The sequence below is a fragment of the Phaseolus vulgaris genome, chromosome 8 (genome assembly GCF_000499845.2).
Source record: "Phaseolus vulgaris cultivar G19833 chromosome 8, P. vulgaris v2.0, whole genome shotgun sequence".
In the NCBI taxonomy this organism is placed as follows: Eukaryota; Viridiplantae; Streptophyta; class Magnoliopsida; order Fabales; family Fabaceae; genus Phaseolus; species Phaseolus vulgaris.
In genome coordinates, this window is record NC_023752.2 from 9,275,011 (window position 1) to 9,301,490 (window position 26,480).

Genomic DNA, 26,480 nt, shown 5'->3' on the forward strand with positions numbered 1-26,480 from the left:
GGGGCATAATAGTAAAATCAAGTTTACTATGGGGGTAGCTGAAGAAGGGATGGAGGTGCAGGAAGAAGCACTCCATTCTGAACGTAACTGGACCAGGGCTGGCCCAACACAGATTAATTCATCTGACCACCCCCCCCCCTTTTCCAGAACTACTGATGGGTTGATACCAAAAGATGGGTTGTTCTTCTTGGAAGTTTGAAAAGGGTGGCGGAAGCAATGGATGTGATGGATCAAGGAGGGTTCATATAGAGCTATGGATTCCTTGTAGGTGCATGAAAGGTATGGAGAGTGATTGGTTGGGCCATATCACTTGGAGAAAGGTGGAGGTGAAGATCAAAGTGTCTAACCTAGAGAGACTAGACAAGGGAGTAGAAGCTTGCAATATTTGGCAGCAATTTACTCATAAAATTGATCTTATTAAAACATGAGCCAAGCACCCCATTATATAGGTTCAGGTGCCTTGGAGAACAAGGAGCAAGGGTAGGAAGGGGAATACACAAAAGAGCGGCTGCTAGGGTTTTGACTAAAGTCAATGTCGCACCCTAGGAGCAAAGTTTTAGAAGCTAGGTTAACTTCTTACCCTAAAAGGCTTTACTCAAGCTACAATGATAAGCACACCCCCCCCCATTATGCTAAATGAACCCTATTCTACTGAAATTACAAATAAAGAAACTAGCTCTCATGGCTTGGGCTTTACTTCTAGTGGTCCTCTTTGAACATATAAAGAAATATTTCTTTGCCTTCAGTAGCAGAATCTCAATCTTCTTGAATCCTCTTTGCCATGGACCTAGTTGTTGGGCTTGAACTAGGGCCCAAGCTTGGGCCTCTTCCATCATCCCCTCCCTCTAGAAGAGGATTTGTCCTCAAATCACTTGCTTCTGCCTCTTCATCTTCACTACCTGCAAAAGGTGTTAGATCCATAACATTGAAGGTAGTATGTACTCCATATTCTTTAGGCGGGTCAATTTGATATGCATTATTATTGATTATTTTGAGAACTTGGAAGGGGCCATCACCCCGGGGACTAAGTTTAGACTTCCTCTGATTAGGGAATCTATTTTTTCTAAGGTGAAGCCAAACCCAATCTCCCTCCTCAAAAATCACCTCTCTCTTCCCCTTATTGCTATGTTTCCTGTATTTCTCTGTTTGTTGTTGTATTTTGTATTTAATCCTCTCATGCATTTTCTTTACAAATTCAGCCTTTGTTACTCCTTCCTTATGCACAAAATCTTGTGGGTTAGGTAGAGGTAACAAATCCAAAGGAGTAAGAGGATTGAACCCATACACAGCCTCAAATGGAGAAATGTTAGTAGTTTTATGAACTACTCTATTATATGCAAACTCAATATGAGGAAGGTACTCATCCCAAGATTTGTGGTTTCCTTTCATGATTGACCTAAGCATAGTGGAAAGAGATCTATTTACAACTTTAGTTTATCCATCCGTTTGAGGATAACAAGAAGTTGAGAAATTCAACTTAGTTCCAAGCCTTTCCCAAAGAGTTCTCCATAAATGGCTTACAAATTTAGGATCTCTATCCGAAACTATGGTCTTAGGTAAACCATGTAGTCTTACCACTTCTCTAAAGAAGAGCTTAGAGATGTTGGTAGCATCATCCACTTTATGGCAGGGTATGAAATGAGCCATCTTGCTAAACCTATCCACTACCACAAAGATGGAATCAAAACCTCTATGTGTCCTAGGAAGTCCTAATATGAAATCCATGCCTATATCTTCCCAAGGAGCACTTGCAAAAGGTAAAGGAATGTAGAGTCCGTGAGGCATTGTCTTAGATTTAGCTTTTAAACATGAAATGCATCTATGACAATGTTTTTGGACATTTTTCCTCATGTGTGGCCAAAAGAATTTTCTTTTTAAAAGCTCAAGAGTTTTATCAACTCCAAAATGGCCCATGAGTCCTCCTTCATGTGCTTACAAGGAGTTTTCTATGTGTTCCTTGGGGTATGCAAAGTTTTCCTTCTTTAAATAAGTACCCCTCAGAAACATAAAAACCTCCTTGTGCTTTATGTTGACACTCAGCAAAAGTGGGTGCAAAATCATGATCTTCTTTATAAAGTTCAGGTATGTTTTCAAATCCAAGAATTTGGGCTCCAATTTTAGAAAAGAGGGCATGTCTCCTTGATAGAGCATATGCCACAATATTTGTATTGCCCTTCTTGTATTTGATAACATATGAAAATTGATCAAGAAATTCCATCCACTTTGCATGTCTTTTGTTCAACTTGTGTTGACCCTTCAAATATTTCAAAGACTCGTGATCACTATGTATGGCAAATTCTTTTGAGACTAGATAGTGTTCCCAAGTCTGCAGGCCCCTCACAAGTGCATAAAGCTCTTTGTCATAGGTGGGATAGTTGAGGGCGACACCATGAAGTTTTTCACTAAAATATGCAATTGGGTGCCCACCTTGCAACAACACAGCACCTATTCCTACTCCCGATGCATCACACTCTAGCTCAAAAGTTTTTGAAAAGTTTGGTAAAGCTAGAATGGGTGCATTAGTGAGTTGAGCTTTCAACCTTTGAAAGGCTTGCTCATGCTTCTCCGTCCAACAAAATGGAGTGTCTTTCTTCACTAACTCATTGAGTGGTGAAGCTAGACTTGAGAAGTTAGGAACAAATCTCCTATAGAAACTTGCTAGACCATGCAAGCTCCTAACAGCTCCTACATTTTGTGGGGTTGGCCACTCTTGGATGGCTTTGATTTTCTCGGGGTCAACTTGTACCCCATTTTTGTTTACTATAAAATCTAAAAACACTACACTATCTACACAAAAACTGCACTTATCTATATTAGCAAACAAACTATTTTTCCTAAGCACTAAAAGAACCTCCCTAAGGTGACTTAGGTGGGACTCTAGGCTTTGACTATATACTAATATATCATCAAAATAAACTACTACGTATTTACCTATGCAATCCATAAGGACATGATTCATAAGCCTCATGAAAGTGCTAGGTGCATTAGTGAGTCCAAAAGGCATCACTAACCACTCATATAATCCAAATTTGGTCTTAAAAGTAGTTTCCCACTCATCACCCTCTTTAATTCTTATTTGGTGATATCCGCTTTTGAGATCAATTTTAGAAAATATAGTGGACCCATGCAATTCATCAAGCATATCATCAAGTCTAGGAATTGGATGTCTGTATTTGATGGTGATATTATTGATGGCCCTACAATCACAACACATTCTCCACTTGCCATCTTTCTTTGGCACCAACAAAACAGGTACAACACAAGGACTTAGACTCTTTTGAACCCATCCTTTCTCCAACAATTCCTGAACTTGTGACTCTATCTCCTTAGTCTCCTCAGGATTAGTTCTATAAGCTGGTCTATTTGGTGTTCTATACCTCTAACAGGTGGAAGTCCAATGGGTCCTTCCTTAGGGAATATATCACCAAATTCTTTTAAAAGATTTTGGACTTGAGAAGGTAGCTCACAAACTTTAGAAAGTGTGGCAGTACATATAAGTGTTCCTTTACAAAGAAGGAGGCCTGAAGGTTGTTCAGATAGAAGTATCTTTTCAATCTTATTTTCAAATTTTCTTCTTTCTGAATGACCTTGTGGGAAGGAACACTATTCTCCCACGCCTCAGCTTTCTCTCTAAGGTCTTCTTCTATTTTCTTTCTTTTTCTCTCATTTTCTCTTTTTAGTTTCATTTGTACTTGGTCCTTTACCACTTGTGAGGGTGTTAAAGGATAAAGTAAAAATTTCTTTTCCTTATGAGTAAAAGTAATCTCGTTGGTAAGACCATTATGCATAACTTTCTTATCAAATTGTCATGGTCTTCCCAATAAGATATGACAGGCTTCCATGGGTACTACATCACATAAAATCTCATCTTTATAGTTCCCCACAGAAAGACTAACTTTTACTCGCTTGTCTACAGTTAATTCTCCATCTTCATTGATCCATTGAAGTTTGTAAGGTTTTGGATGAGGTACTAATTGTAGATTAAGTTTTTCAACCATCCTAGTGCTACAACAATTGCAACAAGAACCACTATCCACAATAAGAGAACAAATGTTTTCTAAAACTTTACATCTTGTATGAAAGATGTTCTCTCTTTGTGTTTCATGGTTCACACTAGGGTGATTGTTGAGGGTTCTTCTAATCATCATTAATTCTCCCTCACAAGGATATGCCCCCTCACTATCTTCTTTCTCTTCTTCCCTACTAGACTCGTCATCTTGGCTGCTATACTCACCCCTCTCTCTTAAGATCATGGTTCTCCTATTTGGGCATTGGGATGCTATATGACCTCTACCAAGACACTTAAAGCACTGGATACCTCAAATGCGGGGTTGTGAGGTAGACACATCTTTTCCTACACGTTTGGGAGTTTCTTTGGGTTTATCTTTTGAAATATTATCCTCCCTTTCTCTTCTATACTCTTTCTTGGGATAAGAGTTAGAGTAAGAACTCTCCTTGCGACTTGATCCTTTTCTCAAATTTTGTTGCTCAACTTTTATACAAAGTTGGATCCAGTCATTCAAGTCCCTATAGGGCAAGAGTTCCACTTTATCCCTTATCTCAAGATTGAGACCACTGAGGAACCTAGCTATGGTGGTGGTTTCTTCCTCCCTAATAAAGGCTCTCATCATGTAAAGCTCCATCTTTTTCCTGTACTCCTCTACACTCATGTTCTTTTGTTGGAGTCTTTGGAGCTTGTCCATTAACTCTCTATTGTAGTATGAAGGAATATGGCGGTGTCTCAAGGCTCCCCTAAGGTCATTCCAATATTCTATGGGAGGGTCCTTGTGGAGGCGCCTATCTCTCTCTAGTGTTGTCCACCAATACATAGCATTCCCTTGGAAGCTTAAGGTGGCTAGGGGTACTTTCCTCTCTTCACTAACATGGTGGCAAGCAAAAAGTTGTTCTACCTTCATCTCCCAATCTAGATAGGTTTCAACATTTTCTTTCCCATAAAAATGAGGCAAGTCTACCCTAGTCTCTTTTGGGTGTTCCCTTCTAGTTCTTCTAGGTGGAGGTTGATAATAATCATTAATTCTCAGACTCCCCTCAGCATGTGACTCACTCGACCTAGATGCATGTGATTTTTTTAAGTTTCTAATATATTCATCCTTTTCTTTCACAATTTTCAACTCCTCTTCTAACATAGCAAGATGAGCATCCCTTTCTTTTTTATCTTCTATGATTTGGGCCTCATGTTGCAATTGTCTATGTGATAGTGATTGAAAGTCTTTGGCTAATTGTTTTAAAAGAGATTTTATATACTTTCTATCACTTTCACTTGGACAAGAAGAATGAGAAGACATGTTGAAAGTTATGTGTCAAAAGCAATTTACCAAAAGAAAGATAGGTGGAGTACCGTAGGTAGATTCCCAGGAAAGGGAGGTGGACCCCTTGGATCACTTAAGTACCAAGCCTTTCCTAGCCAGATTTTAATCCACAATACTTTCACAAACCCTTCTCTAAGTAATTCACTTAGAGCACAATGAAAGATGAAAACAAAGTTTTATGCAAGAAAACAATGTAAAGCAATAAAACACACAAGAATATTGCTATCTAGAAAGCTTTAAAACTAGTCGAATCCTAAGGTGAGGCTTCTTAGCACTTTGGAACCTTGAAGACAAACTCACCGACTAAAACGTATTAATCCACTAATTAATCAAAGTTCTTGCAAATTACAACTCAAAGAAATACAATGAAATTAGGTCAACAATTTTTTTTTTTTATGCACAAAAATTAAAGTCCTATTCTTTGCACTCCTTCACTTGTAGCTCCTTTGTGCATATTTGTGTATTTTTCAAGTGAGGTCCCTGCTTTGTCTCCTTAGGTTATTCAACCTTGAGTCTTTACTCCAACTCCCTTTTAGTGATATAGCTTTCACCAAAACAAAATTTTAGCTCCACTACTCACCAAAACACTTTTTAGGTAAATTCCACCAAAGAGAGGTCAAACAAGTTTTAAAGCAAAAAAACTCAAATTTTAAAATCAAGGACTACTGCAAATGGAGTTGATATTTGACAAGACTTAAGAGTATTCAATAAAATTGACAAGCAAAAAATTAAGGCACACAAGAAAAGGTAGCACACAAAGTAGAATCCTAGTGAATGGAACTATAATAGATGAATAAAACCAAAACAGCACTACATAATTTTTTTGTGTAAATTTTTCACAACTTCCCAAATTTATGCTGGACAGAATACTTCAAAATTGAGCTTGAAATTTTAACCACAGAAACTTCAATGTCTTAGCTCAAAATAGGCGTTGGAATTTTACCAAAACATTTTAATATTTTTTTCAAGATCACTGCCGCATCACCGTTTTTCCAGAGTCAGAATTTTTGCACTCTGTTCGTATTTCATTTTTCATTTTTTTTTATTTTGAATTTTGATGTACTTTTTTTTCACTTTTTCTCAACAGATAAAAATACTCAAATCCAAAATTTCAGAATTTTTCACCCACAAAATTAATTTCTGGGAAAGATTCCAGCCAGCACAATAACAGTGAAAACATAGAAGTCCTAAACTGGAATTAGAAAACAACAAGGAAACTTCAAAAACACAATGGAAATTATAGGAAAAGAACTTGTATGGAACTAACACACAAGTATGAACTCAAATATGAAAATATAAAAGGCACCAAAGCTTCAAAAATATAAATATAAGCTGCACTCAAAATCAAAATCAAGCAACCAAATCAACAATAAAAGGCACCACTAGGAATTTATGACATTGTAGGATGAACATGACTTTGACAAAACTTGTATGGATTCAAAAATAAAAAAAGACTCAACCACAAACACTTTGTACCGATTAAAACATCAATAAGACTCAAATAAAATTAAAAACAAAACAGCCAACACAAAATAATCAATGGAACCTAAAAACAGTTTAGAAGCTCAAGAACAATTTGAACCAATTTTAAAACAGCAACACAATTAAAATGACATAAAAAAAACAGCAAGACAATCAAGGCAAGATGAACAACATGGATTTGAAGAAAACTAAAATAAAATAAAATTAAGAGAACACTTATCTTTTGAAGAACCAAAGCTCTAGATACCAAATGATGGGTTGATACCAAAAGATGGGTTATTCTTCTTGGAAATTTGAAAAGGGTGGTGGAAGCAATGGATGTGATGGATCAAGGAGGGCTCATATAGAGTTATGGGTCCCTTGTAGGTGCATGAAAGGTATGGAGAGTGATTGGTTGGGCCATATCACTTGGAGAAAGGTGGAGGTGAAGATCAAAGTGTCTAACCTAGAGAGACTAGACAAGGGAGTAGAAGCTTGCAATATTTGGCAGCAATTTACTCATAAAATTGATCTTATTTTAACATGAGCCAAGCACCCCATTATATAGGTTCAGGTGCCTTGGAGAACAAGGAGCAAGGGTAGGAAGGGGAATACACAAAAGAGCGGCTGCTAGGGTTTTGACTAAAGTCAATGTCGCACCCTAGGAGCAAAGTTCTAAAAGTTAGGTTAACTTCTTACCCTAAAAGGCTTTACTCAAGCTACAATGATAAGCACACCCCCCATTATGCTAAATGAACCATATTCTACTGAAATTACAAATAAAGAAACTAACTCTCATGGCTTGGGCTTTACTTCTTGTGGTCCTCTTTGAACATATAAAGAAACATTTCTTTGCCAGTAGCAGAATCCCAATCTTCTTGAATCCTCTTTGCCATGGACCTAGTTGTTGGGCTTGAACTAGAGCCCAAGCTTGGGCCTCTTCCATCAACTACCCACATTTACTCCACTTGACACGTGGCACTTGACCTCATTTAATGCCCCGCCCACCTCCAACATTTCCCATGCACTGTTTTGACTTCCCAACAAAGGCAACACTCCCTTTTTTTAAACCTACATCAGCTTTAATAAAAATCTCTGCCATCTCTGGAACCTGAACCGTTAAATCCAAATTACCCTTAACATCATCACCTTCTCCTCCAAAGTCGGAGAACACAGACTCACACCCACCTTCATCATCAGAGACTAAAAAGCGTGCCTCAGAATCCCCCTCAGACATCATCCCTTAGTTCATGCACTTTCGGCACCTAGTCTGAGGATAAGGAAAACACATATCTTCTTCAAAAGTAATCTGACACGAATAATTATTAATATTAATAGTCTTTACCAAATTTGCAATCCCACCTGCCGGAATCTTAATCCATAGCCTAGCAAACTCAAAAGTCTCTCTTGCCACAGTTGCCTCATCCACCTCAACTAACGGAATCAAAGCATTGTCTATTCCAAACTGTATTTTTAATATTATTATTCCAAACTGTATTATACCATTATTAGCATAATTTATTTTATTATTTTATATTTTATATTTTGCAATTGTATTTTCAAATTCAATTAACTATTTACAATAAAAAATTACCTGTGATAAAATTATTAAAAATATATTTCATAATTATTTTTATGAACATAATTTTTTATAAAATTTAATAAAAAAATTACTTTAATAATTACGATAAATTTTTATTTATTTTTAAAGAATAAAAATTTAATATTTTTATTTTATTCTTAATTATTTTATAACGTGATAGATACATTCAAATATTTAAAATTAACTCACATAAATATTTATCATAAAAATATTTTTATTAAATTAAAAAAGATAGACACACATGCTTTTTTTTTGTGTTTTTCATATTTATAACCATACATATAAAGGATTTCCCACTTTTTCAGAAAATATATACCACAATGTATAATGATATTTGTAAATTTATTAAATATTAATTGAAAATTATTATAAATTTATAGTATAATAATATTATATTAAAAATATTTAAAAAATACAAATACGTCTATGTTTCCATTAATATATTTAATATATTTTTTTACCTTTTAATATATATAATTTATTCTGTAAAGAAAAAAGTTGTTATAATTTAATAAATAAATTTATTAAAAAATATGTTTTATAAATTGAAACTAAGTTCAAATAGATCCACAAATTTTAGTTTGGTATACTATTTAATGAATAATTTATGTTACAAGATTATAAAAAATTATTAAACTTTGAATTAGTATTTTTTATATATATATAATAAAATTTGTAATGACATTTGTAAATTTATGTGATATATTATTCAATAAAATTATAATTATTATAAATTTATAATACAATATTTATAATAAAAAAAACACAACAAATTCTTTTAAAATATTAAAAAATATTTGATAATATCTGTGTTTCTGTAGTAATATATAGAAAGGTTTTTTTTTGTTTGGTATAATATATTTAATATTTTACTTTTACTTTTAATTATATTTTAAAATTAAAAAAATAAAAACTTATTTAAATAGTAAAAGTACATACGGATACACTTCAATAGCATGACACCCAAAACATCATTATCATCTTTCAACGGTATAATATGTCAGGAATTACTCATGCAATTACTCATACATAATGTCTTCTTTCTTTACAAAGTATATATTATACTATTTTTATGGTGCCAACTTAATATTATTTTTATACGGAAATAGTTCTTGGGGTTTGCAAATGCTGATTCGTTCCAAGATTGTAGGGAGAAGATGTAGAGGAAGGACAAGACTAATGTTGCTGTTGTGAAGAAATATTTATTTCTTGGAGGGAAAAAACGATTGTAGTAAAATTATTGGTGAAAAATGTGAATCTTTTTTAACGTGAAGGAAAGATGGCAAAATATATTGAATCTTGAAAGTGTATTTGATGCAGTGAATATGAGTTTTGAAAAATCATAAAATAGGGAAATGATGATCTAATGAGTTTTTATATTATGTAACGAGTAATAATTCAAACTTAAGATCGAAAGTAAGGAAATAAAAATTAAGATGTTATAATTTCCAAATGACACATTTTTTTATGAAATAAAAATTCATAATATCTCATCTATAAAATGCTGCGTTCTTAGATGCTTTGAGCTTTCAATTGTTATTTTTGTTTAAGGATTTTTTATTATATTTCGTAAACGTATGATTAATTTTAATAATTTTATACTGATATGAATATTTATTGAAAATGCATCCTTTCAGAGTTGATCACTACAAAATACATCACTTCTTTTGTTTCTTTTCAACTATCGATTTATTGAACAAAAAAGTATAATTATTATTTTCAAACATTAATATATTATTACTAATTATTTATCCATTATATATTTAATTGTATATGATTTTTATGATGTAGAAACAAAAATAAATTAATTAAAAAATGTATACTTATTTTATTTAAATGAAAAAAAATTATGATATTTCTTAGTTTGAAAAGAAACTCTTAAATAACACGTTGAAAGGAACTAAGAGATCAGAATTTATTGAGCAGTAGTTTCCACTAGCATAGCTAAAAGCAAGAAAAATAATAACAAATTAATCTTTATTAACCTTGGAAAGATAAACTTGTTTTTCTTTACAAAGAAGTACTAGCTCACGTTTTGGTCCCCCAAATCTTTGGACTGGACCAACATTTTCAAACAAACATTCTGCACCAATGCAAACCTTCAATGTAAGACATAAAGCTTCTGCTGTTCTGTAGAACGGCGCAACAAATGTAAATTTTCTTACCACTTCAGAGCCTTCAAAACAGTCCAAATCAAGAAAGACATGTTGTATGAAACCATCATCCAAAGTCATCCTTAGCCACAACTTGCTCTCACTTGAAATATTATGGAGAGTGATTTCACATGGTACACCAACGGGTAGCCCTGAAACGAAGGGAAGAGGGTGTTCCATGTCATTGTTGGGAATGCTTAGTTCTGCGTTTACATGTTTGATTGTTCCATGAAACATAAACTGCTTCAGAGAGAAAAACTCCAGACATCCATCAAACTGAAGTGGACTGCAAGAAGCTCCATCGGTGGAGATGGTACTTAATACTTTCCCAAGTTCAACTACGAATTTGGTTGGCAACGCAGAACTTTCTTTAAGGATAGATTCAACACGTAAATATAGAGTACTCAATCTCTTGAATGTATGATTAAGACAGATGATTTCATTTTTACATATCCTGAGGGCCAACGTCAATAACATTAGCTCCAAGACGTTCAATTCCTCTTCTGCAGAAAAGCCTATAAACCTACTCATCAATTCTTTAACCCTCCTATCAAGCTTTCCCAGTTTGAATTCCAATTTTCCTATTCGCTGAGAACACAACCTTTTTGCTGGCAGTAAGTGCTCCCATACTTCCGCAAGTAGCTCTATTACCCGGAGATATAGTATAGTAAATGCCAAAGCATCAGCATCACCAGATCCCAAAGAATCAAGTTTCATGGCAGTTAACTCCTTCAAACACCTGCACAAAGAAATGAATGGTTAAAAAGAACAAGGAGAATATTAGACACGTGCATGCTGAATTTAACAATCAAAATATAAGAAAAAGTGATATTTAAGTATACTATAAAAGCTTGCAGAACATCTTAAATTTCAAGCAAAAAACAAGATGCACACAACCAACTAATTAGATCCCCATATTTTGTATAAGCATAAATTCATCACACAAATGTAAATCAATATGCCCAAATTGAGTTTATTTTAAATGATATCTGTACACAGGCTTCGGTTACTTTTATGCAACTCACTCGATACAAATATTGGAAGAAACAACAAAAAATACCAAGGCACATATGTTACTCAAGTTATACAACAATTCATCACCTTAAGGACCTTAGAACTTCATTGGTATCACCTGACTGTATCCTCGGCCACATAGTAGGAGGCTTTGCAAGGATATAGTTTGTGAAGTTTATAACTTCATCATACAGAGGTTGTTGCTGTTCAATCTGATTATTTGCTAACTCTTCCGGCTCCCTCGTGATATGTGCGCCAATCACCTCATTGCTAGTAAAATTTGGAGCATCACCTTCAGATAAAGGCAACTGTTCCTCCCCTTCCATGAGGTTAATATTTGTTGCGGAATACTCTGTAGATCTGCTTTTCTCACATAGGCAGGCCAAAAGGGCATCCCTATCCATGATATCACTAAAAGCATTATAAATTCTACCTAGGAACGTAACTGCATAAGAAAACATAACTGGTGGTATTCTGCCTACATCAGCATTCAAGAGTGGAGCAGATATACAAAGAATTAACAGTGCAGCTATCCTTGCACTATCAAATTCTACATTTCCTTCCAAAGCCGTTCCTACCTTTAAAAGTGAAATAAAAAAGTAATCAGTGCCACTACTTCAAATATATATAGGTATATCTGTCTCATTGACATGCAAAATATGCGGAAGGATCAAGAAGTTCTTGGATAATATACAATATTCCGAACAAGCACACCTCTTCAAACGTGTCCTTCATAATCAGGCTAACAAATTTCTTGTGATTTCGGCCCAGATGAGAAAAAGTAGAAAACACATCAGCTTCATCCTGAGAACACCAAAGTTATAAAAGTTAAACATATGGAATATAGAATGGTTAAGAAGTAGTTGTATTGAGAATCTTGGCTCCGTCTTCTGAAAGAAAAGGATTACCCCTTACAAAGAGGGATGACTTTGTAGAAAATGAGCAAGCAAGTAAGGGGAAGCAACTAAAGAGGTTAGGAAACTGACCACAATTGCAGGTAGTTGACTCACTTACTTGTTAGAGTAAGGAGGAATAATTTGGCTTTATTTCCTTTTTTTTGGGGGTTATGGAAAGTGAAAGTTGTTTCATTAAATACAATATCAATTCACAGCTCGCTGTGCCTACACCTCTTGCCAATCAAAGTTTAATTCAAAAACCTCATCCGAAGAAATATGCATGAATCAATAAAGCAAAGACAATATCTTGGATGGATCATTGCATCTTTCACTTCCTACTTTTCCAGTGGTTTGTTTATTTGGATGATATAATTAAAAGTGAGGGAGTGAAAAAAGAAAAAAAAAAGAGAATAAGAAAAGAAAGTGGGTTGTTTGGATTAGGTGAAAGGTTGAAAATGAATGGAAAGTTTGATATTTATTAGTTATAAATAATTATATTTATTATTTTTAACATTATTTTTAACATTATTATTATATAACAAAATGATATAAAAACACCCGTAATCAATTATGGATGAAATCACCTAGTATTTTGTGCATATAATCTATTATGTGAACATTTTATACAAAATCCATGATCATCAATTCGAAAATCTATTCTTCCCTTTGATCTCATTCTTTAGCTCAAATCCACACTAAGCCCCTTAAGCAAACAAGGGGAATCTGTGCACATTCCCTCCCCTCCATTGAAACAAAGAGACCGTTAGAGAAAACAAGTTCTTTGAAGGGTCATTAAATGTTCCTTTATTAATGGCTGGTTCTGAATGCTGGAGGACTACTTTGGTATGTAATCCACCCATGCTGTGGTTAGTCTAGTTTTCACTTAAATAATATTTATAGCTCTATTTATCTTATTCGGTTCTGCTGCACATCTTTATGGCTATTACTAATAATTTTGAAGGCATAACAAAAAGTTAAACCATGATCGAATATTAAGACAATGATGCAGCAAAGATAAAAATATCATGTAAAAGGGTGAAGAATACACGTAATGAAGGATAAATTGAGAACGTATAAAACTTCCAATGGTGCACTGTGAAAGAAGAGATGATGATGCAAAACACAAATTATTGCATATTTAAAAATTACAAATAGAATATAAAATGGATAAAAAACGGTTAAAAGATATAATTATATGCAGTCAAGGTCCTCAAGCCTGAATTGTGAAATAAAAATACATGTAGTGTACATGGGTGTTTGGTTTTATTGTTGCAGATAAAATAACCTTGCATATTGAAAATAAAATAAAAAAATTAACAAGAGATTTTACATAGCCGTTGAAAATATAAAAGACACGCGGAACCGAGTATAAAGCAAACCTGTGGATAACTGTCTAAATTTCGCAGGAGTCTGTCAACAGATGATTTGAACAATGCCAGATTGTTTAGCTTCATTACTTTAAGTATTTTCCTATAAGTATATCTTACATCCCAACTAGTATCCACCAGAGCTCCAAGAAACTGAAAAATAAAATGAAAACATATGACTAATATCAGTAATAAAGTGCATCTAGAGAAAAATTCATAATTTTGGCAATTGAGGTTTATTAAAAAATATTAAGATCAATCCAGAATTCAACTAAGAAAACACTCAATGTCCATAACTAATCTCAATAAAATCCCCACCACTGGTTCATGCTGTTCGCCAGGTTTTGTTTATGAAAAAGTTTTTATCAGCTGAAACTTAAGGACAGTTTTTAGTAAAATATTTCCTCCTTTTAGAAGAGGCAAAAGGCACAACAGTCCCCGGTATTTGATTGTATCTTCCCACCGATACCCAAATAATCATTCTTATATGTTTGGTAAACCTCAAAACAGGCAATCTAACCAATCACACAAACCACGGCTTATTGGTCTCCAACAAAAATAACTTTTTCCAGGCACCCGCTACTCATTCTTCACTTTCCAAATGTAATTTTGTCAACCCTAGGGCCCTAGTTCATTCTACAAATCTACTAAAAAGCTTAGGCCATTTGGTTTGAGAAAACAATTTCTATTTTTTTTTTCACTTTTTTTAATAACAAAATTGTCGCATTGTTTTACTTTGTTTTCTTTCTTCACAAGCTTGTAATCTGTATAGGACATGGTGAGAAAAAAAACAATAAAAGGTTATATTTCACTTATTCCTACACAAACTTTTGAAAATAGGGAGTGTTAATATTACTAGATATAATTAGATATTATTTGATATTATGAGATATTATAAATATTGTTAGATATCTCATATTTATGTAATGGGCTTAGCCCATATGTTTCTTTTCCTATATAAACATAACCCTATGTGTTCAATATACACAAGGGATTTACCCTATTCTTTCTTTTCCTTTAATATGGTATCAGAGCATAAGGTTAGGGTTTAGGGTTCAATTTATATTGGTGAACCCACTATTCACTGGAATTTTCCAGCCACCGCCCCACTGTCTCGTCGGACCCGTCGCCGGAATCTCGTCGGAGCCTCCGCTAGAGACGCTGCCGGAGCCTTCATCTTTGTTGTTGCCGCCAATTAACCAGTGACTGGATTTGTCCTTATCTTCTATGGCTTCTTCCGCTTCCGCTGCCACTATGGCGTCTTCCATTGTCGCTACCACTGTGGCTTCTTCTGCAGTCATTATGCCGAATTCATCTATTTATACTAATTACGTCAATGTTCATCTTTCCATTGACAAATTGGATGGAACCAATTATGACACTTGGGCATCAGATATTAAATTATGGCTTAAGAGTCAAGGTTATGTTGATCATCTTACTCATTCCACTGTTGCTGAAAATGAGGTTTTCCGTTGGTTGAAAATTGATGCTCAATTATGCATTGTTATCAAATCGACCATTCACTCATCTTTAAAGCAAATTTTTCGTACCTACGAGACATGTTCAGGAGTTTGGGAACAAGCAAAATTATTATACACCAATGATACTCAACGTCTTTATGGTGTATGTCAAAATCTTCTCACAATTGTTGCTCCCAAACGTCTTGATGGTACAATGGCAGAATATCTAGGTAAACTTCATGCTCTTCTTCATGATTTTAATGAGTTATTTCCCATGGCCCTTGGGTTCTAGATTCAGGTGCCACTGATCACATTACTGGTAATAAATCCTTTTTCTCTTCCCTATCTACTACGGGTTATTTACCTTCGGTTACCATGGCCAGTGGATATAGGGTACCATCACATGGTGTTGGTACTATTAATTTTTTTTCTTCTTTATCTATTGATAATGTTTTGTATGTCCCTGGGTCTCCGTTTAACTTATTATCCATTAGTCGTCTCACCCGTTCCCTTGATTGTGTTATTTCTTTTACCAAAGATTTTGTTACTTTACAGGACCGGAGTTTGGGACGGATGATTGGCACCGGATGTGAGTCTCATGGACTTTATCAACTACAGATCTCTACACATGTTGGCGCAATTATGGATTCTCCATCTCTCATTCATGCTCGATTGGGTCGTCCTAGTCTTGCTAAGATGCAGCAGCTTGTTCCAAGTTTGTCTAATGTGTCTACTTTATCGCGTGAGTCGTGTCAGTTAGGGAAGCACATTCGTAGTTCTTTTCCTAGTAGTGTCTCACAACGTGCTTCATCTCCTTTTGCCTTAGTTCACTCTGACATTTGGGGACCAAGTCGTATTAAGTCTAATTTAGGATTTCAGTATTTTGTTACTTTTATTGATGATTATTCAAGATGTACTTGGGTATTTTTAATGAAAAACCGTTCTGAGTTGTTTTCTATATTTCAAATATTTTACAATGAAATTAAAAATCAATTTGGAATTTCCATCCGAATTTTGCGCAGTGATAATGGACGTGAGTATCTTTCTCATTCTTTTAAAAATTTTATGGCTTCTCATGGTATTCTTCATCAAACTTCATGTGCTTATACACCTCAACAAAATGGGGTAGCTGAGCGCAAGAATAGACATCTTGTTGAAACAACTCGTACTATTTTAATCCATGGTGATGTTCCTCAGCGTTTTTGGGGTGATGTTCCTCAGCGTTTTTGGGGTGATGTTGTTCTTAGTGCATGTTATCTCATTAATCGCATGCCATCTTCAGTTTTAGATAACAAAATTCCTCATTCTATTTTATTTCCACATGACCCTCTCCACTCTTTACCTCCCAAAGTTTTTGGGTCCACATGTTTTGTTCATAATTTTAATCCTGGTCTTGATAAATTATCTCTTAAGTCACACAAATGTGTCTTTTTAGGGTTCACTAGATCACAAAAAGGATATAAATGTTTCTCACCGTCCTTAAACCGTTATTTTATTTCAGCAGATGTCACCTTCAGTGAATCTTCCCTTTACTTTAAGTCTTGTCCTTCTCCTTCAATTTCTTCATCTAATCACGTTAATATTCCTCTTGTTGTACCTAGTGCACCTAACGATTCACCACCGCCACCAACTCTTCAGGTGTATAGTCGTCGTCAAACGTCTCATCGTCCATCAGCAGACTCTGTTCCGGTGCCAACACCTCATCCCCCTCCGGCTCCTACAGTTGAACCTCCGACTGTTGAACCTGATCTTCCTATTACTATTCGTAAAGGTATACGTTCTACTCGTAATCCCTCTCCACATTATACTGCTTTGAGTTACCATAGACTATCTCAACCCTTTTATACCTGTCTTTCGTTTATTTCTTCTGTATCCATTCCAAAATCTGTAGGTGATGCCTTAGCTCATCCTGGTTGGCGTCAGGCCATGCTTGATGAAATGAATGCGCTTCAGAATAATGGAACTTGGGAACTTGTTCCTTTACCATCTAGGAAATTTGTTGTTGGTTGCAGGTGGATTTTTGCTATCAAAGTTGGTCCTGATGGTACTATTGATCGTCTCAAAGCTCGTCTTGTGGCTAAGGGTTATACCCAAATTTTTTGTTTAGACTATGGTGATACTTTTTCTCCAGTAGCAAAGATGGCCTTTGTTCGCTTATTCATAGCTATGGCTGCTCTTCAACAATGGCCTCTTTATCAACTGGATGTCAAAAATGCTTTTCTTAATGGGGATTTGCAGGAAGAAATTTATATGGAGCAACCTCCCGGGTTTGTTGCTCAGGGGGAGTCTTCTGGATTGGTATGTCGTCTTCGCAAATCCTTATATGGCCTCAAGCAGTCTCCTAGGGCTTGGTTTGGAAAATTTAGCAATGTTGTTCAACAATTTGGTATGACTCGCAGTGAAGGAGATCATTCAGTTTTTTATCGTCACTCGAGTGCTGGGTGTATCTATCTTGTAGTATATGTTGATGACATTGTTCTTACAGGCAGTGATCACCATGGCATCTCACAAGTAAAACAACACCTTTGTCAACACTTTCAGACCAAAGATCTTGGCAAACTCAGATATTTCTTGGGGATTGAGGTAACACAATCCAATACTGGTATTGTTATCTCTCAAAGAAAATACGCATTAGATATTTTGGAGGAAATTGGGTTGATGAATTCGAAATCTGTTGATACTCCCATGGATCCCAATGTTAAGCTTCTACCCAATCAGGGGGAGCCTCTTTCAGATCCTGAGAAGTACAGGAGATTAGTTGGAAAATTGAACTATCTCACTGGTACTCGTCCTGATATTTCCTTTGCAGTCAGTGTGGTGAGTCAATTTCTTAATTCTCCATGTGAAGATCATTGGAATGCAGTCATTCGTATAGTGAAGTACATTAAAGGCTCTCCTGGAAAAGGTTTGTTATATGGTCATAATAACCATACTAAAGTCGTTTGTTATTCAGATGCTGATTGGGCAGGATCTCCATCTGATAGAAGATCAACTTCTGGTTATTGTGTCTCCATTGGTGATAACTTGATCTCTTGGAAGAGCAAGAAACAAAGTGTTGTGGCAAGATCTAGTGCAGAAGCAGAATATAGAGCTATGGCCTCAGCTACTTGTGAGCTTATTTGGCTTAAACAGTTACTTAAAGAATTGCAATTTGGAGAGGTTAATCAAATGACACTTATATGCGATAATCAAGCTGCTCTTCATATTAGCTCAAATCCAGTTTTTCATGAAAGGACAAAGCATATTGAGATTGATTGTCATTTCATTCGCGAAAAGATTATATCGGGAGATATCAAGACTGAGTTTGTTAATTCAAATAATCAATTAGCAGATATTTTTACTAAACCCTTACGAGGGCCTAGGATTGATTACATTTGTAACAAGCTGGGTACATATGATCTATATGCTCCAGCTTGAGGGGGAGTGTTAGATATTATTATATATAATTAGATATTATGAGATATTATAGATATTGTTAGATATCTCATATTTATGTAATGCGCTTAGCCCATATGTTTCTTTTCCTATATAAACATAACCCTATGTGTTCAATATACACAAGGGATTTACCCTATTCTTTCTTTTCCTTTAATAGGGGGAGAAAATGAAAACAAAATGGAACTTTTGTTCTTAAAAATCAAAATAGAAAATGAAGATGACAATTTTGTAATTAAAAGTGAGATAACGTTTTCTCCAGCCAAAGGACACCTAATTAATTTGAAACCATAACAACGATAACCACACCACGTCGTTAACCACACCACTAGCAAAACTCCTTAACCATAAAACTTCCGAACAAAGACATTAGATTTACCCCCAAATTTCGTCCTACCTCCTAGCACAGTAAATAAGGTAAAATTTCCAATTAAGGAAAAGAAAAGAATACAAATAATCAATAAATCTCCATACAGCAATATGAAGGAGGTTCCATAATTTGGCCAATATGAGATGCATCTTGCAGTTTCAGAGAAAAGAAAAACCATTGGCACTAAAATATATGCTGGAAATAGAGAAAAATGATTAATGAAGGATCAGAAACACACCATGTGCAAATGTTTTTCCTGTAGCTTTAAACGACCATCAATTGCCATATGATGCATGGTTTCTAAAGCTTGTAAGCGAACCACTGCAGAATCATCATTCAACACATCCATTAAAGAGTCCAAGGCTTCACGTGCAAACGCCGCAGATAGGCTTGTGAGTGTGCGTAAGGACTCACATACAGACTTCCTCACCTTCACATCAGGCATAAATGAAGAATATATTATCAAACAATCACACAAGGAAAAAGCATTATAACTATACTAGATTATTGCTGTCAATTTTAGATAAACCTCTACTAACAAGGGATTTTCAAAAGTTACCTCAAAGAACTCATCCTCAAGTCCATGAACTAGTGCACCAGCAACACTACTTGCCAACATGACAAATTGTTCAGATGTGCGCTGACCCCCAGTATCCTTTTGCTTTCCACGTCCTGAAACTCTCTTTGCTAAACTTTGCAAAAGAAGATCCTCCGATACCATTTCCATCTTTCTGAGGCCATTAAATGCTTCAACTCTAACCTTCATATTCATATCTCTTGCCATGGAGCATAGCTATATGCACATACAGTGAATGTGTTACGTGATATTGAGGGATCAGCCAACAAATGTCCGAAAAGCTACAAAATTAAAACAGATACGTAACACCAAAAAATTTGTGACATGCAACCCAACCCAAAGTATACCTTGGCAAATACGTCATTGGACCAATAGGCTTTCATCTCTGAGCTAGAAGCTGCCAACATCATACCCCATGAAGCCACCTGGAATATATAAGTTTGCATCATTCAAAGACTTACTTACCACCATCAACTAGCTCAAAAACAGAATATTAATCATTGACAATTGACTAAACTCAACAAGACACTATCTGATTGACACCAATACTGAAGTATCTGATTTTCTCATTTCTAATATTTCCGTAACACAATAACTAGCAATAACAGAAAAGGACTAAGCACTCCGTTTAGTTAGTCATCTAAAAATATTCCCTACATCACATTGGGCATTGGCTGTAGGTGATATAGGTCATATCAAATTAATCTTCAATGCAGTATACTTCCATTCTAAAAAAAATGCACTTTTACATCATATTAGCCCTTCGTTCATATATAATATATCCATTGTCTTCAAATTGCAAATAATATGCCGCTATCATTTTACTTTGGTCCAATAGAAGACCAATTTCATGGTATTAACCTACTGAAATAGTATGATGTCACCATGGTTTTAAATACGGTTCACTGCAGTCATAGTATTGCAGTTTTTAAAATCCCAGCAATATGACCACAATTTCAATAATTATTACAGTTAAAAATCATGGGCATCACTATATATTGACAACATGTATAATTGAAATATATTTCAATAATATAAGGTCATTTTAAAAATTTCCTCTGAAACAAATATTTTGAAAGTCACCTTAGATGAATTTGTGTTCAAACTTAAAAACTCCTCTCAAGTTAATTACCCTGAAAAAAATACCTGCACTGTAGTTGCTGGATTTATCAGCATAAACAATTAGTCATGGTAACATGGCGGGTCAGGAAAGAATTTCGCTTTCTTCGTCTATGTGCTCCTCAAAGACGAAACAAGATCATGTTCAAGTTTAAAATGGATGAAAGTTAAAAATTTAAATTTAAACTAAACCACGTCCTCACCCAGTCTTCTTCTAAACTTTAATTAACTTATATAATTTAATCAAATTATTCAATGGTTATTTTAGATAAAAACTAAAGAATAATAAAAAAAATCTTTAAAATTATCTTACTTCAAATTCAAAAATATTCAATTAATTATTAGAATAGTTAATTTGTTCTCAAATGCAGGCACTTAGTAATAGACGGGGGAATTACACTTTTAACCTCCATATCGTTTTTGTAAAAAAAAATCCAATCAAATCAAATTAAATACTCTCATCATTTTCTTTCTTTTTCACTCATTTAGAAGTGCTTGTTCAACCAACCAAAAATTACGTCTCACAATTGATCTTCACCCTCTATTATTCATAATTTACCCTTTCTCTGAAATTTAAATAATTAAAAATAACCATATAAAACAATTTAAATTATTTATTTAATCTAAATTAAAAATATATATAGGAGAATATTTATCTATTTTAAAAATTTATTTATAACATAATTTACACATCCAAAAATTATCATATGTAATTTATTTCGTACAATGTCCAAGTTAAAATATTAGTTTTTCCCGTTATAAGGGCAAAGGAGTAAATATAAACTCTGATGAAATAAAAAGTTGCCGTGAAAATGAAATGATAGCAGAAGAGAACCTTACCACGCGAACCGCAGAGAACCTAACACAAGGATCGACGTCCCGAAGCAACTGAACGGCGCGTCGATAACACGCGTCCACAAGGCCAACGTCTTTCAACTCTCCACCGCGCTCGATGAACCCGAAGAGCCCTTCCAGCGCCGCGTCTCTCACGTAAGGGTACGGATCCTTCGTGAACCCCAGCAGCACCGCCAACAGCAAGCCAGGGCGGACCTGGAAACTCCAACCCGCGTTCCGGAGCATCCACGCTCGGGCGGGCACGGAGGCGCCGAAGCACAGCGACGTGAAGCGCGCGTCGTCCAGATGGAGTCCCGACAAGGACGCACCAATGGCCTCCACAGCGAGGCGGGGAGAGGACTCAGCAGCGGGGAGAGCCGCGGCGAGGGCGAGGTCGGGATGGTGCACGGCGACGTCTGAGAGGAGCTTGAGGGAGTGAGGAGTGGGGTGTTGGGAGTTTGTTAGGGTTTGGAGGATGTTGGAAACGGTGCGTTTTGAGGTAGAAGGGTGGAGGAGGTGGGACCTCATGGTGCAGAGGGTGCGGAGAGAGAGGGTTTCGTTCGGATCAGAGGTTTCGTCTTGATTGGCCATTGCCGGAAAATGACTGCGACGGCGCCGGTCGTGTTGAAGAAGGTGGTAGTGGCTCCTAATATTCAGATTTTCATTTTCTTTTGCCAAAAAAAAAACCTATTTATTTTGCTTTAGAGTGAAACCAGTTTTTTAAATGGAGGGAATGATTTTGTTTTTGGTTTTAGACTGTTGGGAAAGTAAAGTGAGAGTAAACAATTGAAATATCAATTTGTTTAGAAGAGAAAAATGTAATTAAATAAAAAAATGTATTATTATTTTGTTAATTATTGTTTTCCCACCATTCAGAAAGCCCAAATCGCAAAATTCTAACGGTCAAGTACATTGGGCTTCTGCAATAGATGAACGGCATTTTCTGCACCATATTAATTTTAACCTCCATCCTATATTTTTTTTTAAATTTATAAAATTATCTTTATTCCAGATTTAAAAATCTGGAATAGTAAAAATAATTCAAAAATAAAAAAATACATTCTGCATAAAAAAATTCGGAACATAAAATTAAAAATGCTAGATAAATATTTTTGGAATTCAAAAATGTGTTTCAGATATCTAATTCCGAATATTTCCAGATAAAAGGAGGTAATTTTTATTTACAATCTTTTTTAAGATTATTTTGGTCATTTTAAAAGGGTATCTTTGTCATTTTCAATATCAGGTTGAGTCTGTTGGAATTATATATGCTGCAGGGAGAGAACTATTTCCAAAAACAAATTTCTTAAACCTTCTAAATTTGGCAATTTAGAAGTCAATATTACTTTTAATTATGCAATGTATATTTTTTTTACTTTTATTTTATATAATTTGAAACTTTTTTTATTTTTAAATTGTGCAACTTGAAAACAAAGTTTGGATTGTGCAAATAAAAAAAAATAACTTTTTTATTGTGTAATTTATAAATTATTTTTTACATGAAAAAACTTTTGTACAATTTAAAAGTTATTTTTTTATTTTTAGATTGTAAAATTTTAAAAGAAAAATACTACTAAATTGTGTAATTCAAAAAGTATTTTTTCATGAAAAAGAAAAAGCTTCAAAATTATATAATTTGAAAGTATTTTGGATTGAACAAATCAAAACACTTTCTTCTAATTCTTTCACCACACAACACATAAACAATAGTGATACTAGTGACAACAATGACAATAATAGATCAATTTTGTCTTTTAACAATTCCATAAAAACTACGAGATTGCATGAATAGATGACCTTTTGAGAAAGTCCATATTAAATAATCACATTTTTTAGGTATAATTACATTTTTGTCCTTACATTAAGGCTTAATAGTCAATTTATTATAGTGATATTTATAAAAATCAATTTCATCTTAATTTTTTTTAAAGTATGTAATTTGATATTTTTTATTAGATTGGTATGTTAACTGGTATTATGTGACACACAGAGTGACACATTTATGAACAAGTGGACTCTACGTGTAATATGAGTCAGATTTGGAGTTGCTGGTGGAGAGTTGAAGAATTTGATAAAAATGTTGCTAGTGGTGCAGGTTTACCCAATGTTCTACAATATCCAAAATCAAATTCTTCATGTCCTACAATACTCCCAAAATCAAATTCTCATTATTTTACAATACCCAAAATCAAATTCACAATATTCTACAATACACTCAAAAATCAAATTCTTAATGTTTTGCAACACCCCCAATGTTCCCAAAAGTTCCTTCAGTAACCTCTCGATGACGGCCTTGACAAGCTCAATGCTTTGGAAGATTGAACAACCAAATTAAGAACTATTGGAACTATTAGAATCAATACCAAACTAACATATAGGCACACTAGCAAGGTTCATTTCAATTTCAAATGACTTCTTCCAAAAAATATCATTGTTCCTACTAACATAAAAATAATCAACACTTCATTCTTATTTTTAGTAAATATATTTAAAATATTTGAACCAATCTTGAAAGGTAGAAAGTCAATATTACCAACACAACAAAGTCATAACATGAATGGATAACAAGATGAAGATCCCAATTCCTCTACAATGCGAAATCATAAACATAAAATATCTCAAACATATATGGGTCTATGTTGAAAATTGTGGACTGTTCCCCCAACTTTTTATTAAATTGGACAACCAAATCCATGTTACCCTTAATTGGACTCACATACAATACTTCATTTTTGAAGAAAAAACAAATAAGAATATTTTCCTATGGACACCCATTAACACACATGGTCTGGAGAACATGTAGTCTTCCACTAAAAGCCCTACCCAGTGGCAAAATTCAATTGAAATTGAATGTGAAAAATTATCATAATAATGCGTGATTAGAACACAAAACCCTTACCTTTTATGAGTATATTCGGTTTCATTCAAAACCTTAAAACATCAAAAAAATCTTTACACTCTTGTTCCTTCTCTCACACAATGGTCATCGTTCAATTTGTCACTACAACCATCCTCGAAACTAGATCGTTGTTTTTTTGGAAAATCCTATACAACCCAATAAACCATTGTCATGTTTTCAAACTCATCTTATTACTTGGATCAGGAACTCATCAACTAGTTCAGGAACTCATTCTACAGCTAGGAACAAAAACAAAAAACTATTAATGTGATTTTTACAATTAAAATCAGTAATATTAATTAACATAATTATTTTATTTTATGCAGGTCAAAATAATGTTTTAAAACATGAAGATATCTAGTGCAATATGTTCTTACAACGTTGAAAAGACCTCTATAAAACACTTTATCCTTTTATCTCCTCTGTGATTTGGGTAATCCTCGATAATCTTGAGAATATCAGACTGGTTAGTCTTGATTTTAGAAGAATAATGTGTTCACAAAGATATTTTAAGACTCAAATTAGCACAATAATTATATTAAATGTGATAACTACAAACCTTAAAATTATATATATATATTATTGTTGATGGATGTTTACTTATATGAGTTGGATATATAAAATCATTGTTAATTATCTCTAACTTAAACGTTTATAAACATCATCTTATTATCTTATCTATATCATCTTAAAAATAACATAATAGTTAGTATCTTTTGACCTTGTTTGTACTACCTATCTAGATGGGGCACAAGGGTTATGAGATTAGTCAATTTTGTGTCTAGAAATAGTATGCTAGGTGGATAGAAGAAATAGTATGCTAGGTAGTACACAAATTCTTATTTTATATAAGAGTTGGAACATTCATATTCTTCTTTATTTTATTAGGCTATTTTGGTTTCTTTGGATGTCTGTATAAGCCATGTTATAAATTGTGTAATGTCTGGCATCCTCCCCAGATATTTTAAACTTTTTGAAATCGAGGGAGTTTCGATATTAATATACATTACTCTTAAAAACAATATTGTAGCTCTATAATGGAGTGCTAATAAAATTTAGGTTTTTTGCACTTACACAATAATTATACAATAATCATAATAGTAATTATAATTTGTTATTTTTATTTCATATCATTTTTTTTCTCCCAATTTCTTCCATAATCCAAACAAAATAATCGTTGAAGTTGTATCGCGTTTCTTATTATTAAGAAGTGGACTTTAAGTCTAATTCAATCTCATAAAACCAACTCATAGATAAAGTTTACATCTACTTATATGAAATACTCGATTCCAACATCAATAAAATATAAACAATGTTTATGCATTTGAACCAAACTGTTTTATCAGGAGCTATATTTGACTGGAGCTATATTTGACTGGTCCTAGAGGAAATTAGAAGAATTTCAAAAAGTTTCTTTTTTATAAGAAGAATTTAAAAGTTAATAACTCTCAAAGTTAGAAAGTCAACTCTTTAGCACAAACACCAGCATGATTTGACATTTATTTCAATCACTATTCCAACCCTAATATTATAATAAAATAATTACGAGGTTTCTTATTTTATCTATTTTTATCTGTACGTCATAATAAATGCATAAGTATAGATTAAAGATTAGATACACGAAAATAAAAGATAATTAATATCATTTTAAACATTGAGAATGATATATAGATATCAACGAACATAGCATGTTATTATTCTCATTTCTTAAGAAGAAGAATATAAATGATTGTATGACCCACAAAGAGGAACTTTCTGTTCATATTGCAATTCCAACATCTACCATTATATATATATATATATATATATATATAGATATATAGACACATATACACATATAAAGAAGTTGGCAAAGCACCACTGCCTTTTCCATCACCCTCTCACTCACTAGTGTCACTTCACAGTTTCTAATGCTCAAATGCCATACATTTCTAATCCAATATACGCCATTGTCGAGTTAAC

The 26,480-nt window shown here is 34.1% G+C and overlaps 1 protein-coding gene and 1 pseudogene across 1 annotated transcript; both read right to left on the minus strand.

The window, feature by feature from the left end:
• Positions 1–756: 756 nt before the first annotated feature.
• Positions 757–5,306, minus strand: LOC137824532 (uncharacterized; annotated as a pseudogene).
• A 5,048-nt stretch (positions 5,307–10,354) lies between these two features.
• Positions 10,355–22,467, minus strand: LOC137825538 (protein SIEL). The gene is made up of 8 exons (XM_068631227.1): positions 21,626–22,467; positions 20,014–20,091; positions 19,649–19,882; positions 19,328–19,519; positions 13,837–13,977; positions 12,276–12,365; positions 11,649–12,139; positions 10,355–11,286 (listed from the first exon to the last, which is right to left on the minus strand). Exons 1-8 carry the CDS (start codon positions 22,208–22,210, stop codon positions 10,365–10,367), a joined length of 2,733 nt encoding a protein of 910 aa, XP_068487328.1. The 5' UTR covers positions 22,211–22,467; the 3' UTR covers positions 10,355–10,364.
• Positions 22,468–26,480: the final 4,013 nt, after the last annotated feature.

Coding starts and splice junctions, on each gene's coding strand:
- LOC137825538 (XM_068631227.1), bottom strand. CDS start 22,210: ATGGCCAATCAAGACGAAACCTCTGATCCGAACGAAACCCTCTCTCTC. Junction 20,092..21,625: donor GGTTCTCTGCGGTTCGCGTG/GTAAGGTTCTCT, acceptor TATATATTCCAG/GTGGCTTCATGGGGTATGAT. Junction 13,978..19,327: donor AGGAAAAACATTTGCACATG/GTGTGTTTCTGA, acceptor TTTATTTTTCAG/TTTCTTGGAGCTCTGGTGGA.